At 44.3% G+C, this 12522-nt stretch overlaps 1 protein-coding gene across 5 annotated transcripts in view; it reads right to left on the reverse strand.

Moving 5' to 3' along the window:
• Nucleotides 1-2610: 2610 nt before the first annotated feature.
• CYFIP2 (cytoplasmic FMR1 interacting protein 2) overlaps nucleotides 2611-12522 on the reverse strand; it is a 53507-nt gene continuing 43595 nt past the window's right edge. For 4 of the 5 annotated variants that reach the window (XM_065029696.1, XM_065029693.1, XM_065029694.1 and 1 more), the window contains exons 28-31: nucleotides 12106-12200; nucleotides 7955-8193; nucleotides 7324-7471; nucleotides 2611-6801 (exon numbers count right to left, since the gene is read on the reverse strand). In XM_065029696.1, the coding sequence (XP_064885768.1) occupies nucleotides 6634-6801; nucleotides 7324-7471; nucleotides 7955-8193; nucleotides 12106-12200 (650 nt within the window). In that variant the 3' untranslated portion in view covers nucleotides 2611-6633. The remainder of the gene's footprint in view (nucleotides 6802-7323; nucleotides 7472-7954; nucleotides 8194-12105; nucleotides 12201-12522) is intronic. The other variant, XM_065029697.1, reaches the window with a different exon arrangement.

A 12522-nucleotide genomic window follows, 5' to 3' on the forward strand; every position in this document is an offset into this window, starting at 1 on the left:
CTTTCTCTCTGGTGCAGGGCCTGCGAGGGTGTGGTGTATAAAATCTCTAAGTCACAGGAGTTGCATTTGATGGATTTAACAAGGCTGTGTATGGCAATATGGGAGTTAAAAGCCAGGTAGGATTGGCATGGAATTGGCTTAGTTAAGGGCAAGTTGAGACTGATAACAATAAAGCAGGGATGCAACCAATGCCTCTTTTATTGCTTCATATCCTCATTTTAATGGGAAGGCTGTAATTAGGGAAATTCAGCTCCAAGCTATGACCTCACTGGCTGATATTCTCATCAGATGTTTCCTTAAAAATAATTAGAAATTAGAAATCAGGGAGTCTTCCTTAGCAGCTCACCTTCTAACAATGCAGTTCCTCCTGAAATACTGGTTTCCAGACCAAAAGACTTGATTGGAATCCAGGGGCAGAGCAAGACAGCTTTGCATGCAAATAACCTCTTTAGCAACATCAAAAGGCTTTTATTTCCCCTGCTCTTCTCTGCTCATCTGTTTTGGTCTGGAAAAAATGATGGAAGAACACCGGCCGTCTGCTGTCCTGTGTTTCAAATAATGGTGGAAGTATCCTGCTAACAGGTGATGGAAACTTTTGCCCTCAGATGTCTGCTAGATGTTTCTGTGCAAACTTTCAGAACAGGGTTGTGGTCTTCTGCTGTGGCTTTGTAGAGTTTGAGGGCTCCATGGAGCCGTTTGCTGCTTCAAAGAGAGGGTAAATTCTTCTCTTTCTAATGATGCCCTGACTGTGTAGGGGTTAAGGGAATTGCCTGGTGTTCAGGTGATTGCAGCACTACATGAAAGGATGCTCAAAAGCTTGAAAGACTGGACTTTGTTGAGCAGACGCCTTTTAATTCAGCCTGTCTCAAGGTACCCGTGTCTGCAGTGGCTGAGGCTGCCGTTTCATGCTGCAAGAGTTTAGACAACGCACACAGAATTCCCAAGCCCATCACACCCACAGTGGGTTCCCACCCCTGTTCTGCCCTCCTAGTGCCAGTGCACCTACTGGTGGATTTGTGCTGTGGAACAGCTGAGTGATCCAGGGTCATTAGACCATAGAACACACCCTAATGCATTTCTCCCAGGGTTGCTAAATTTCTTTCTCCAGATCGGTTCCGTATTCTAGGTCACTGTGGCCCTATAAACCATGTATGTTTGCAGGAGTGGTGGGCTGGTGATGGATAGGTGGATATTCTGCAAGCACTGGAGGCCTTAAGGCGTCAGAGCAGCAGTGGGTGCCACAAGGTGAAGTGACTCGTAATTAGCAGGTTGTTTATTTGCAGACCTCTTACCTGCCAGATGTTTGCATAAGAACACTAAATCAAGCAAAATCAGAGGTGAAAGGCACTCCTGGCTTGTAAGATGGGTCACAGAAAGGATCGTTTTGTTATGCTTTTGAAAGAATAAAACAATCATTAATGAACTGTTCTTTCCATTGGTGAAGTGCCTTTAATCTGAAGATGTAAATATATTTAGAAACACTAGGAAAAAGAAAGGTGTGGGCCTGTATCTTTGGTGCTGGTCCCTTAGGGTCTTTTATCCAAAATTCAGAGTTTTGGAGCCTGACACTCAAAGCAAATATTGCCTCTGGCTCCAGGTGAGACCATGCAGCCTGGGCGGTGTTGGCATTTATTGGGGCTGGTGTTAGTACTGGGGTGTCCATGTGACAGCAGGTAAAGTTAGTGAAAGAAAATAATTAAAAAAAACCCAGCTTGATGGAGGAAAGGATGAAAACTAAACCACCTGCCTAGTACCAGTGGCTGAGTCAGGAGGGAAGTCCTGCTCTCCTCTCTGCTGTTCCCCATTGCAGAATCAATGGCAAATCCTCCTCCACAGCAGTGTGCTACACACAAAGCTGCAGGCACCTCGTACGTCCTGTGACTTACAGCACATGGGAAAGATCAACAGAGCTGCTGGTCATGGTGTAAAGTTCACTTCCAATTGTAGGTGAGGAATCACTGCATTTTTATTCCTCTTAAGCTCAGAAGCTGCTCCCATGGGGGAACCTTGGGAAGAAGCTACAAAAGGGAACATCCGTGACAGCATTTTGTCTACAGCAAATGAAGCATAGGTGCTGCCCCTCCCACAGACCCACATCAGTTGTTTCACCCCAATTCCTCAGTGCCCAGAAGGTCTTTTCCTTTCAGTTCCCACTGCTCCTTCTGCAAGTCAACAGCCACAGCTGCTCTGCTCCTTGGGTGCTTTTAACACAAACCCCTGAATGGTTTCAAATTGAAATATGGAAAAAAGTAGTAAGGACAGTCTTTTGGAATAAAAAGGCCCTTGTTGGGTTGAAATGGTTGTGGTGACAAGAGGAAATTAACTCCTTGGTTTTGAGCAGGGCCTGTCAAATTCTATTTTAAAAATTATATAATTACCCCTCCCCTAGCCCTTTTATACTAAAATAAGTTTTCAAATGAAAATATAAGTGGAAGGATTTTCTTTGAAAGTAACCAACTTTTTCATATGAAAGTTTGTTTGCTTGTTTTGGCGTTTGGTTTTGACAAAAGCTTGACATTTTTATCACCACAATGCTGCCATTATTCCTCTGAGCTCTTTCTTTGTGCCAGGTGCAACTGGAGGCTCTCCACAAATAATGACAGCACAAAATCAAGTCTGCCCATTTCATGAATGAGCCCAATTTTTATTTCTCTTCATCACAAAAGTCATCCCACATTTGTTGTACACACTGTTGGTTGCTGTGTTACGGGACATATCACCACGTACCAGATGCTTTACTCTTGCAGAAGCATTTCTAGTTGCGATGGCAGCTTCTGTTAGCTGAATTTTAGAACAACAGCAAAAAATAATAATACAAAACCAAAATATCATCTTCAGCTGCATAGCAAATATGGATCAAAAATTTAACACCGTTATCAGATCACAAGCGTAAATATACCTCACCATAAATAAAATCAATTGTACAAAATAACTCAAGCAGCTTTTCATACAAATATGGTACATTTGACAAGAGTTTTTAAGAATATTTTCTTGAATTTTTTTTTACACCTTCAATTCTTTTTTCTTTTGTTCTCAAAGACACATGAACCTACTGGGCTGGAGTAATGCAGGAGAAAAAAGACTAACATGTTGTTCAATTCTAATAAGTGCTGTCAGAGTTTAAAAGGAAAACTATTGAAGTGCTGAGCTTGAACTAGTTTGCTTCCCCTTTCTATTTTGTCATCGAACATCAAGTGTAGCATCATTCAAGAAAGGTGTGTGCACTGCCAATACTCATATTTTATAATGTCAAAGCCAGAGGGAACATTAATATAATCTAGTCTGACTTAATTTGTGACACAGGCCATCCTTTCTCCCTCCTGTAATTCCTGTATGGAGCCAACAATTTGTCTTTGCAGTAGACATTCCAAGTGGTGGCTGGTAGATCCTGGGGAGTTTGCAGACTACTTCGGAGTAAGCAGGAAAATGTAGGTAAAAAAGCAAACCATAGTCAGTGGACTTAAAAGTATCCAGACAGGGGTCCACATTTCCCTAGGAAAAAAAAGAATGGGTGTCTGCAGACTGCAAAAGGCTGAAAATTACAGGATTAGAGCACACTTGCAAGGAAAACACCCAAACTTGGCAGAACGTCTGCAAGTGTGGAAAATATGACTGACCTTTTGCCATTCAGTAACTGTTTAGCCCTAATGCTATAAGTTTGCCTCCTATTTTCGTTAACAATTATGACATTAAAAAAGGATAGGAGAAAAAAGATTCCATTTTCATGGAGTTCTTCAAAGACCTAAGACTGGACCTCTTTCTCGTATACAGACAAGGAGGGTTATAGAACTGAAGCTAAAGACTACCTGCATCCTTTAGATAATAAAAGGACAACAACATCAAACCTCAGAAATGAAGAGAAGATTATTCCTAGCTGATATCTCATACTACTTGAGCAACAAGGCAAAACATCTGCGTACACTCTACAGTCAAAAACACTTCACATTTTGTTCATGCACTTTGGACTTTTCGCTCAAAACGTTTCAGCCCTCACAATCTGAAGGGATTTTGCGTTTTTGCCAGCGAATGTGAGGGCAGAAAACAGATATAATCTACCTGTTCTTTCAAGTACATGCAACTGTGTTTTGCAGAGTTTCAGAGAATTATTATGGGTAAAACTTCAGCAAAAGAATGCAAAGCGATATTCATGTTTAGGTAAAATATCTCTTGACTCACTCCAGACCTAAACAGATGAAAACAGATAATTAAATTCACCTTAGTATATCCTATTTTGTCTAGGTAGCTGAGACTGGGCTGTGTGGTACTGTTCATCCTTCTGTATTAACTTCTTGCTCTTGCTGGTTTCTGAGAAGGCTCCAACATCCCATAACATGTCAGACGCAGTAGGACATTTAATTTGTGCTGTGCCCAAAGGAGGCTCTGGGAGCCCAACAGGGACTTGTGCCACCTTTTCAGCAACACTTTCGTACCAAAATAACAAGCACTTGCTATTTAGGTCAGGAAAAACAGGATCTCAGTTGCATCTATTTTCCTTGTATCTTGTTTTCCATAAAAAATAAAGTGCTTGATTCTCCTCTTCCTTTTAAAAATATATATCTGTAGATACCCTCACTCCAGTAGGCTACAAGTGTTTGAATGTGATGGAAAACAAAAATTGACATCCTTAGTGGAACAGTAAATAGAGAGCAAGAGCCCTGCAGTGTCATCGAGTCCCAGATGCTCTTCTGCTCTTTGTCACAACAGAGAGGAAACAAGTCCCCTTGCTGGGCTGGTCCTTCCCTGCCACTCAAACACTTCAGCCAGACTTCTTGAGTTTCCTTTCTACTTTCAGATTACTGTGCCACACAATTTCCTCCCTGCAGTTTAAATGTCTGTCTCGGTAATTAAAGGAAACTCGCGATGTGAAAATGTCCAGCACTTTTCACGTGTGGGGTATTTCTTGATTATCAAGGGAGAAGGTGGTAAGTGTCTGTGAGAAGAAATTCATCCCACCCAGCAAGATCTCCTCTTGCTAATAGTAGTGTGCTGGCTGTTGTTTCCTAAGACAAAATGCTCCAGCTGGGACATTTCTGCTAATTAATTGTATGTTCCCTCGGAGAGAATAAATGCCCAGGCTCTGCCTTTTTAACATCTGTAACAGCATGCGGTTTACAAGGCATGATGATATGCATGAAAGGAATACATATTATCACATCTGTATGCTGTAACAGCAATTATTTGCTGTTACCTGTCTAAAGCTGAGAATCAAAATATTGCCAGTGGTAAGGCTAGCATCATTTTTTCTTGGGGTATGTGGTTTGATTTCCTTTAAGCACCAGCTTTTGTATCACTTCAATGACATTACTGTGGGGAAGCAAGGAAGACCATGAGTTATGAAATCCTCCTTGAAGTTCCTACTGAATCTGTTCTCAATATCCAGGAATCTTATATTGGCTGAGTAGGAAGAGGAAACAGACCTCAGTGATTCCTCTGAACACTTTTAAACCTGGAAAATTCTGGGTATTTTTTAATGCTTATCCTATATTTTACCTCTTCTAAACCACTGTATCTTTTCTGAGTGACGGGAAGTTCCCTAAGCCCTGCTGATAGTCACCATTCTCTGAAGAAAGATATTTAGTCTCTGTGCCACTAGGAATTTGTCTAAAACAAGGGAAAATAGCATCCCAGAACATACACAAATGACACACCTCAGCTCTCATCCTTGGCAGAAGATGAAAGATCATATATGTTCAAGGTAACTATACCTGCCTCCTGTCAGGACCAGAGATTATTTCCACCCAAATTAATATGTTCACAAACACATTCACATGAACACAGCCTCTTCTGTAGTCCTTAAGAAATCTTGTTTAGTCCAGGGAAGATGTGTCTACAGGGGAGAACCCTTTGCATTAAAATAAGTGGATGTCCCATAGCAGGGAAAAAGCCAGGCCAGGTTCTCTTTGCCCAGCTCACTGAAGTGCTGAGGAGTTACTTGGCGACTACATCATTGCTATTCTGAAACCCACGTGCAAAAACTCTCTTTAACAGGTGCTAGAAAGGCCAACGATGTGGCAGAGGACACAAAGCTAGCCCCAGCCTGGGGCACGCAGCCATCCGAGACCAGCATGGCACAGCTCCTCTGTGCCCATCACTTGATCCTCAGGGTGCTGCCACAGATGACATCCTGCCTTCATCCCTTCTTCTCCGCAGGGAGCGAACCAGGGGCTTGTCTTCAGACCCTCCTGCTCCATGGCTGGTGGCACATGTCATCGGGGGTGTTGATTTGCCCCATTGCTTCTGTGGTGGGAGTGGGCTCCTGGCACTATGGAAGCACAGGGCTCTTCCACCAGGAGCACCGCGTTTGGGGCTGCAGTATGGCTTCAGAGTGATGTATTCGATTGGATGAACCACAAGGAAAAACTGGACCGCTTCATCATGGGAAAAAAAAGCACATTTTGCCCGCCCACCCCCACCTACCCCCAAGTCTGAAAGCTACAAGTAAAATTGATCACAGGGATGGGACAGAAGAACATGCACTCAAACAGGGCCAGATGGGAAGATGCGTCCTCATGTGTAGTAGGCATACCCGGTCTTACTTTGTTGCCAGATCACACACCGTTGAGTTTACCCCTCCCAGCTGTTCCGGGCTCAGTCTCTTCTCCCTTCCCAGCCTGCGCAGGGTCAGTGTCCACACTAGCAGGTGGTGGCCAGCGACTGGTGGATTGGGGGCTGGAAGCAGCGCACGTGCTCCACCGTGGAACTGTCTGTTTCCACCGACTTCATGTACTTGTTCAGGATGGCAAAAATCTCATTGTTCAGGATCTGATACTTCCTGATCCTGTCAGCCATCTTCTTCAAGGGCTGGAGGGATGACGAGGGAGAAAAAGAGCAGATGAAGAAAGTCATCTGGCCAGCTAGAAACTACCAGTACCTCTGCCCCGCTGCTGAGAAACCTCTGCTAAAGCAAAGCAGCTAGCTATAACACATTACAGTTCCACTTAGCACCTCCCAGGGACCAGTGACTCACTTCATTACAGGGTTTGAAGAGTCAAGGTCATTAACAAGGTCAGTGAGTGGTCCTAAGTTAACTGATCTGAAGTCTAGACTACCACCTCACTGAGATCACAGTATGGCTGCTGGAAATACCAGCTTCTCTGCTCCAGCTTCCAAATCCCAGGAAGAAGGGAAAAGCTTTGGGAGAAAACAAAGGTTTGATTGTTAAGCCAATTAAAACCTTGGCCTCTCTGCTGAAGCTGCAGATGGAAATCTCACAGTGAGCGTGTCCAGTCTGAATAAAGTTAACATGGGGCATAGTTGTAATTTATGAGTTTGAACAAGGCAAGACAGAAAACGGAGAGGGAGAAGTGTGCTGATTCAACTTACCACGTTTTTTATTATTTCATCCTTCCCGTCCTGCCTCTGCACCTTCAGCAGGTGGTAGCAGAAGTCAAAGAGGTCAAAGCGCCGCTGTTGTCCAAGGAGAACAATGATAGAGCAACCTGCCCAGTTCAGACCATCTCCAAAGCACTGCCTGGAAGGAACACAGGGTAACGGAGTGGGGAGAGATGACAGGATAGAGTTAGGTAAGAGAAGTCCTACTGTGGCACCAGGAACTTTCCTTGGTGAATTCCTGGGGAATTCAGATTCAGTCCTATGCCTAGAATGTGGGTATAAACCTAGAGAAAACGAACTGGGAAGGAGATATGCAGAACACCAGGGCCAGGCTGTGCAGGGCACATCACAGGGTACGATGGAAGAGGACCTAGCCCCTGACGTGGGTTGTTTGCCCATCTACCCATCTCCTTCTGCATGTCGCCTTGGGTATGTCCCATTGCTCTTTTCCACAGCTGTTCAGATAAAAAGCATTCTGGGCAACTCTTCATGTCCATGCATGACAAAGTCCTTTCATCAAGGACCCCCGTTCTCCCTCCATCTCTAGCCTGGCTGAGAGCATCCCAGCATCCCGCTACCTCATGAACGGCACTGAGGGCAGAGCCAGCTGAGGGACACTCACTCTGCAGTGAACTCGTTGGTGCCCACGGGGATGCAGTACACAAACTGCATGGCACTCCAGAGCCGGTGGAACTCCACGCACTCGTCCACGTGCATGACCCCGTTCGTCGGGGGTGGCCCGCGCCAGATGGGGTCCTGCAGGTAGCTCCTAATCCGTGTCAGGATCACCTCGAACATGGACAGCCCGCAGCATAACCGCTCCTTGGTCAGCAAGTCACCCTCCCGGGCGATGGCTATTTGCTGGGGAGGAGGAGAGCCAAAGAAACAGAAGTGACAATGTAATACGGACCTTCTCGCTGGACTTAACGCTTCCTGGTGTCCCCAGCTCTTTCAGAGTTAACGCACATCCCGTGCAGGGTCCGACCTTACCTCTGATGGCTGCTCCTGTGGCATTCCCCACCAGAGAATACTCATCCCTCAAATGGAAGACTTAATATTGTCCTCAATTAGATTTCACTAAGCTAAGTATCTTTTGAAATAACTATGTACGTCAGAAAACAAAAGTTGAAGGCAAAGCTGTGACCAGAAACCCTGATCCTTAATTCTTCTAGCACGCTATTCTGTTATGTTAGTGATATTCAGCGTTGCTGGATTTAATTTCGTGATTTCTGCAGATTATGAAGATAAAACAGGAGAGAACAGGGACATTTTGCTTCCCAGGATATTGCCACCATCTCTTTAAAATGTAGATAGCCTGTAGCTTTCTTGATTTCTTTCGTAGTTAGGGTTTAAAAGTTCTGAGGAAGATGAGAAGCCACTGGAACCTTAATACTGGAAAACCTGTGGTTCATAAGAAACTCAGTATTTTTTACATATGTAGAAGCTTTACATGTGTGGAGGATTTCTATGACATCCCCACTGAGATTTACTTGTAAAACTCTGAAATGGCTCCACTGGATGGAGTTCATTTGGCTTTTACACTATCAGAAAATTAAAAGAGAATTGACTTCATTTCAGCCCTGTTGCTCTCCCTGAGGAAAGAAAAAAGGGGATTTTAAATAAGCTGGGTCTCCCCCCAGTATGGGAGCACTGACTGCGGCTGGGCTGCAAGTGCGGGGTTCACTTGGTTCGCTCGCTGCCTGATATCCTTGTAGCTGCCCCTTTTCTTCCCATTTCCAGCAGCATTGCTGACTTTTCTTTGCAGCACTGCAAAAAATAACATGGGAAATGGGAGACAAGTGCTATCGGTGGTGCCTGTGGCTGGGGGAGGCCCCGGCTCTGCCACACTCATCCCCATAGATGAGCGGCTGCCCCAGCACCCTGGTCCCACAGGCAGAGGGACATTGTACCCCTCACCACTTTGGCAGGGGCACGCAGAGCGTACATGGCAATTACCGACCCCCTGCCTATCCCAGAGGACCTCTGGAGCTTTAAGTAGTTTTTAAGCATTTGCTCCATTTCCAGCTGTCCCTGTAAAGCCTATAAAAACATCATCCCGAGCAGAATCACAGTGTGGGCTTGGAGCATCTGGCACAACAGGCAGGCACGTGTCCTGGCCAGACATTTAAGAAGATGAATTATGCTCGGTTTACTTGGGTGATCTTTATTCCACTCTAAAAAACATGCATGTGCCTGCCAATTCCCTTTCCCGACTATTAGTTTATGCTGGCAGTAACCTAAAGCATTTTTAATTTGGTGGCTATTGAGATTAGAAGCGTTACAATTCCTGCCTGTGCCACAATTTCAAGGACGTTCTGGGAACCTCTGATCAATTAATGTTCAACTAATAGCAAATATCAAGGGAAAAGCTGTATTGCTGTGCGGAGGCCAGATTGGGTCTGGGATCTTTTGATTTCTTAAACACAGGAATGATATCAGCAGTTTCATGGCACGCACTTGCATATGTTTGCTTAGCAAGTAAAGATTTATTTTACCCAGCTTGTTTTTACAGTGAAAGGCTGTGTACTTTTCTCATCTGCTCCAAACTCTTATGGGTACAGAGTAGTATCTGCATAATCTGTGATGGCAAAATGGGGACAGAGAAGAAGTAAAGCCATTTCATATACAAATTAGGTGTTAGCATTACTGTTTGCTAAGATATAGAGACAGAACAGGTACTTTTGAGAACACACTGGTCCACTTATCTCAGTATACTGTTTCTGGAGAAATCTTAATCTAGAAAGGGACATACCTGGCTTTCAAAGGATGTAGTGCCACTCAGTTACACACATTCACAGACAGAATTTGGTTCTAAAATTCATCACCCTAAGACCAGTCTCTGATACAGGACTACTACTGTTGGGTAGATATCTGACATGCTGAAGGCAGTTGGAGAGGTATTAGGCTTGTGGCCACATCTGCCTCAGTCTGGGGTCCCACCGACCTCTAAGATCAGGATAAGAAGGGTGCTCTCAAGATAAACTGTCAGCGATGCCACTGTACTGGCTCAACTAATCCTTCTGTCTTCAAAAGGAAAGGCTCCTATTACTTCCAATGAAAAAATGAAACTAATCAAGCCCTTTTGAAAACCCCTTACTAAATATCCATATGATCAGCATTAAAAGGGAGAGGATTCCTTTAACAAACCACTTTGGCCTCCCTGGTTCTTTATGAACCACCTATCGAACAGCTGCCTGTGGATTCATAACGCACACTGATTATTTACAATAATCACTGACAGTTTTCCTGCTATTGCGCTATACCTCTTTGGCAGCTCGTTAACTAGCAAGCCTGCAAGAAGGGTACCCAAAGCCTGCAAAGACTGGTAGATCCCCACCAACTACTGCAGCCTCTGTCTAAGCCCCTTCACAGCATGTAATTATATGAAATGCATAGGGCCACATTTTGGGAGAGGCATCTAGCAGGCAACTTCTGCTCAGATTCTGGACAATTGCTAAAAAGTGCTTATGCTTATGCAGGAAAAACCCCGTATGGCCTGTGTCCACAACTGCATTTCCAGGAGCAAGCTTAGAAGCCATGGAGGCACCTCTAGAAAGTGACTCTTGTGTTGATCTAAATCTGAGCTCCAAAAAGATCTGGTACTCAAGTGTACCTGTGTGATGAATGTGGGAAGAGTTTATGGGAAAAAAAGTAATTTTTAGCAGGACAAGAAATACATTTTGTTTTCATCATCATTAAAAGTAGGTCAGGGATAAGCAACGAGTGGACTCTAATAGCAGATTTCAATGATGATTTTGCATGGAAAGGAGGAGAGATAGAAAGACCAAGACAAAGACACAAAAACACAGAGGCGAATTCTTTTTCTCGAGTGTCTCCTTTAAAAGGAAGCCGATGCGAAGTGAGAGAAGTGTCTAGGAGGTAAGACAAACCCCTCAGTTAGCCAGCCAGTTTATTTGTTTCATATAATTTCCAATGAAACCAAGTTCAAAATGTCCTTAATTCATCAGAAAAACAAGAAAAAAACTAACAACTTCCCGCCTGCCATAGATCTGTCACCTCATACAATGGAATGTTCGTTCCATTCCCTTGGCAGGACACGACAGCAAAGGTGTTGATTCATTTAATATTTTGCATGATTTTTATCCTATTGACCCCACTAAGTAGGCAGTGGAAGTTTAGTAATTGATATCAATGAAGCTCGAATTTTGCCCATTACATTGATCAATCTATGGAGATATTTTAATGGTATTCAATTTTGGCACAAATGAGATCTTTTCCAAGCTGAGACCCACCTCAAGAAGACACTTAAGTGGAGCCGCAATTTTAAGCATGTGCTGAAGCTCTAAGCATGTGCTAGGAGGGAAACCATTCTCAGATGTATTCCTTGACAGGGATGAGCTTAAAAAACAGACCACACTGCAGCCCTAAAATGAGATCCCCAAAAGTGATGGCAATTGATTAAGTCAGGGACAGCCCTGCAATGTTCCCCCTCAAACCACCCCAGCAATTCTCCATCTTTTTAAAAACAGAGAGGAAAGAGTTTGAATCAGAGGTGTTTGTATTCAGAGCTGGCGTCTAGCACAGGTGCCTTACAGCTCCCTGCCCGAAGGCAGCAACACACCATCTCTGGACCTGTTCACAAATTTCCATTCGAGGAGTCTACTAGGGCAAGGATTCTGATTTTCTAGTCCGAATGATGTTTTGGAAAAAAACAAGGAAAAAGAAAAATTAGATCACTTTCCTGAGGCCAAACAGGCCATCTGAGGACTGCTATGAATTTTCAACAGCCATCCCTTTCAATGAAATCCTTACCTGCGGAGTGCCCAGCCTCTCTATTAAGGGAACCAGGTGAAGTGGGGCATACTTGGCTTCGAGACGCTTCATGCGCACCTCCAAGCGTTCTCCTTCTGTTAAGCGAGCAGCAAACAGTGAAATGAGAGGAGGAAGTGGAGACCCGCAATTTCCGCCGAGTTTGCTCAGAGCTGCCCCCCAGCAACCATCCAACGAGCCTTTGGATCAGTGAGCCAAACCGACAGCAAATGAGGGAACCAGTGATGCAGAGGAGGGATGTGCGATTGCAGTCTCAGCAGCAGCTTAATCACACATGTCCAAAAGCGTGTCCCTGTTACTGACCGCTCCTGGTGAGATGGACATTTCATGCTGTCATTCTCCAAAGATGCTGTGAAATGGCTTTAAAACCTTAAGGGAACCCCCAAGCTGACTAAGGTT

The sequence above is a fragment of the Columba livia genome, chromosome 14 (assembly GCF_036013475.1).
Source record: "Columba livia isolate bColLiv1 breed racing homer chromosome 14, bColLiv1.pat.W.v2, whole genome shotgun sequence".
Classification (NCBI taxonomy): Eukaryota; Metazoa; Chordata; class Aves; order Columbiformes; family Columbidae; genus Columba; species Columba livia.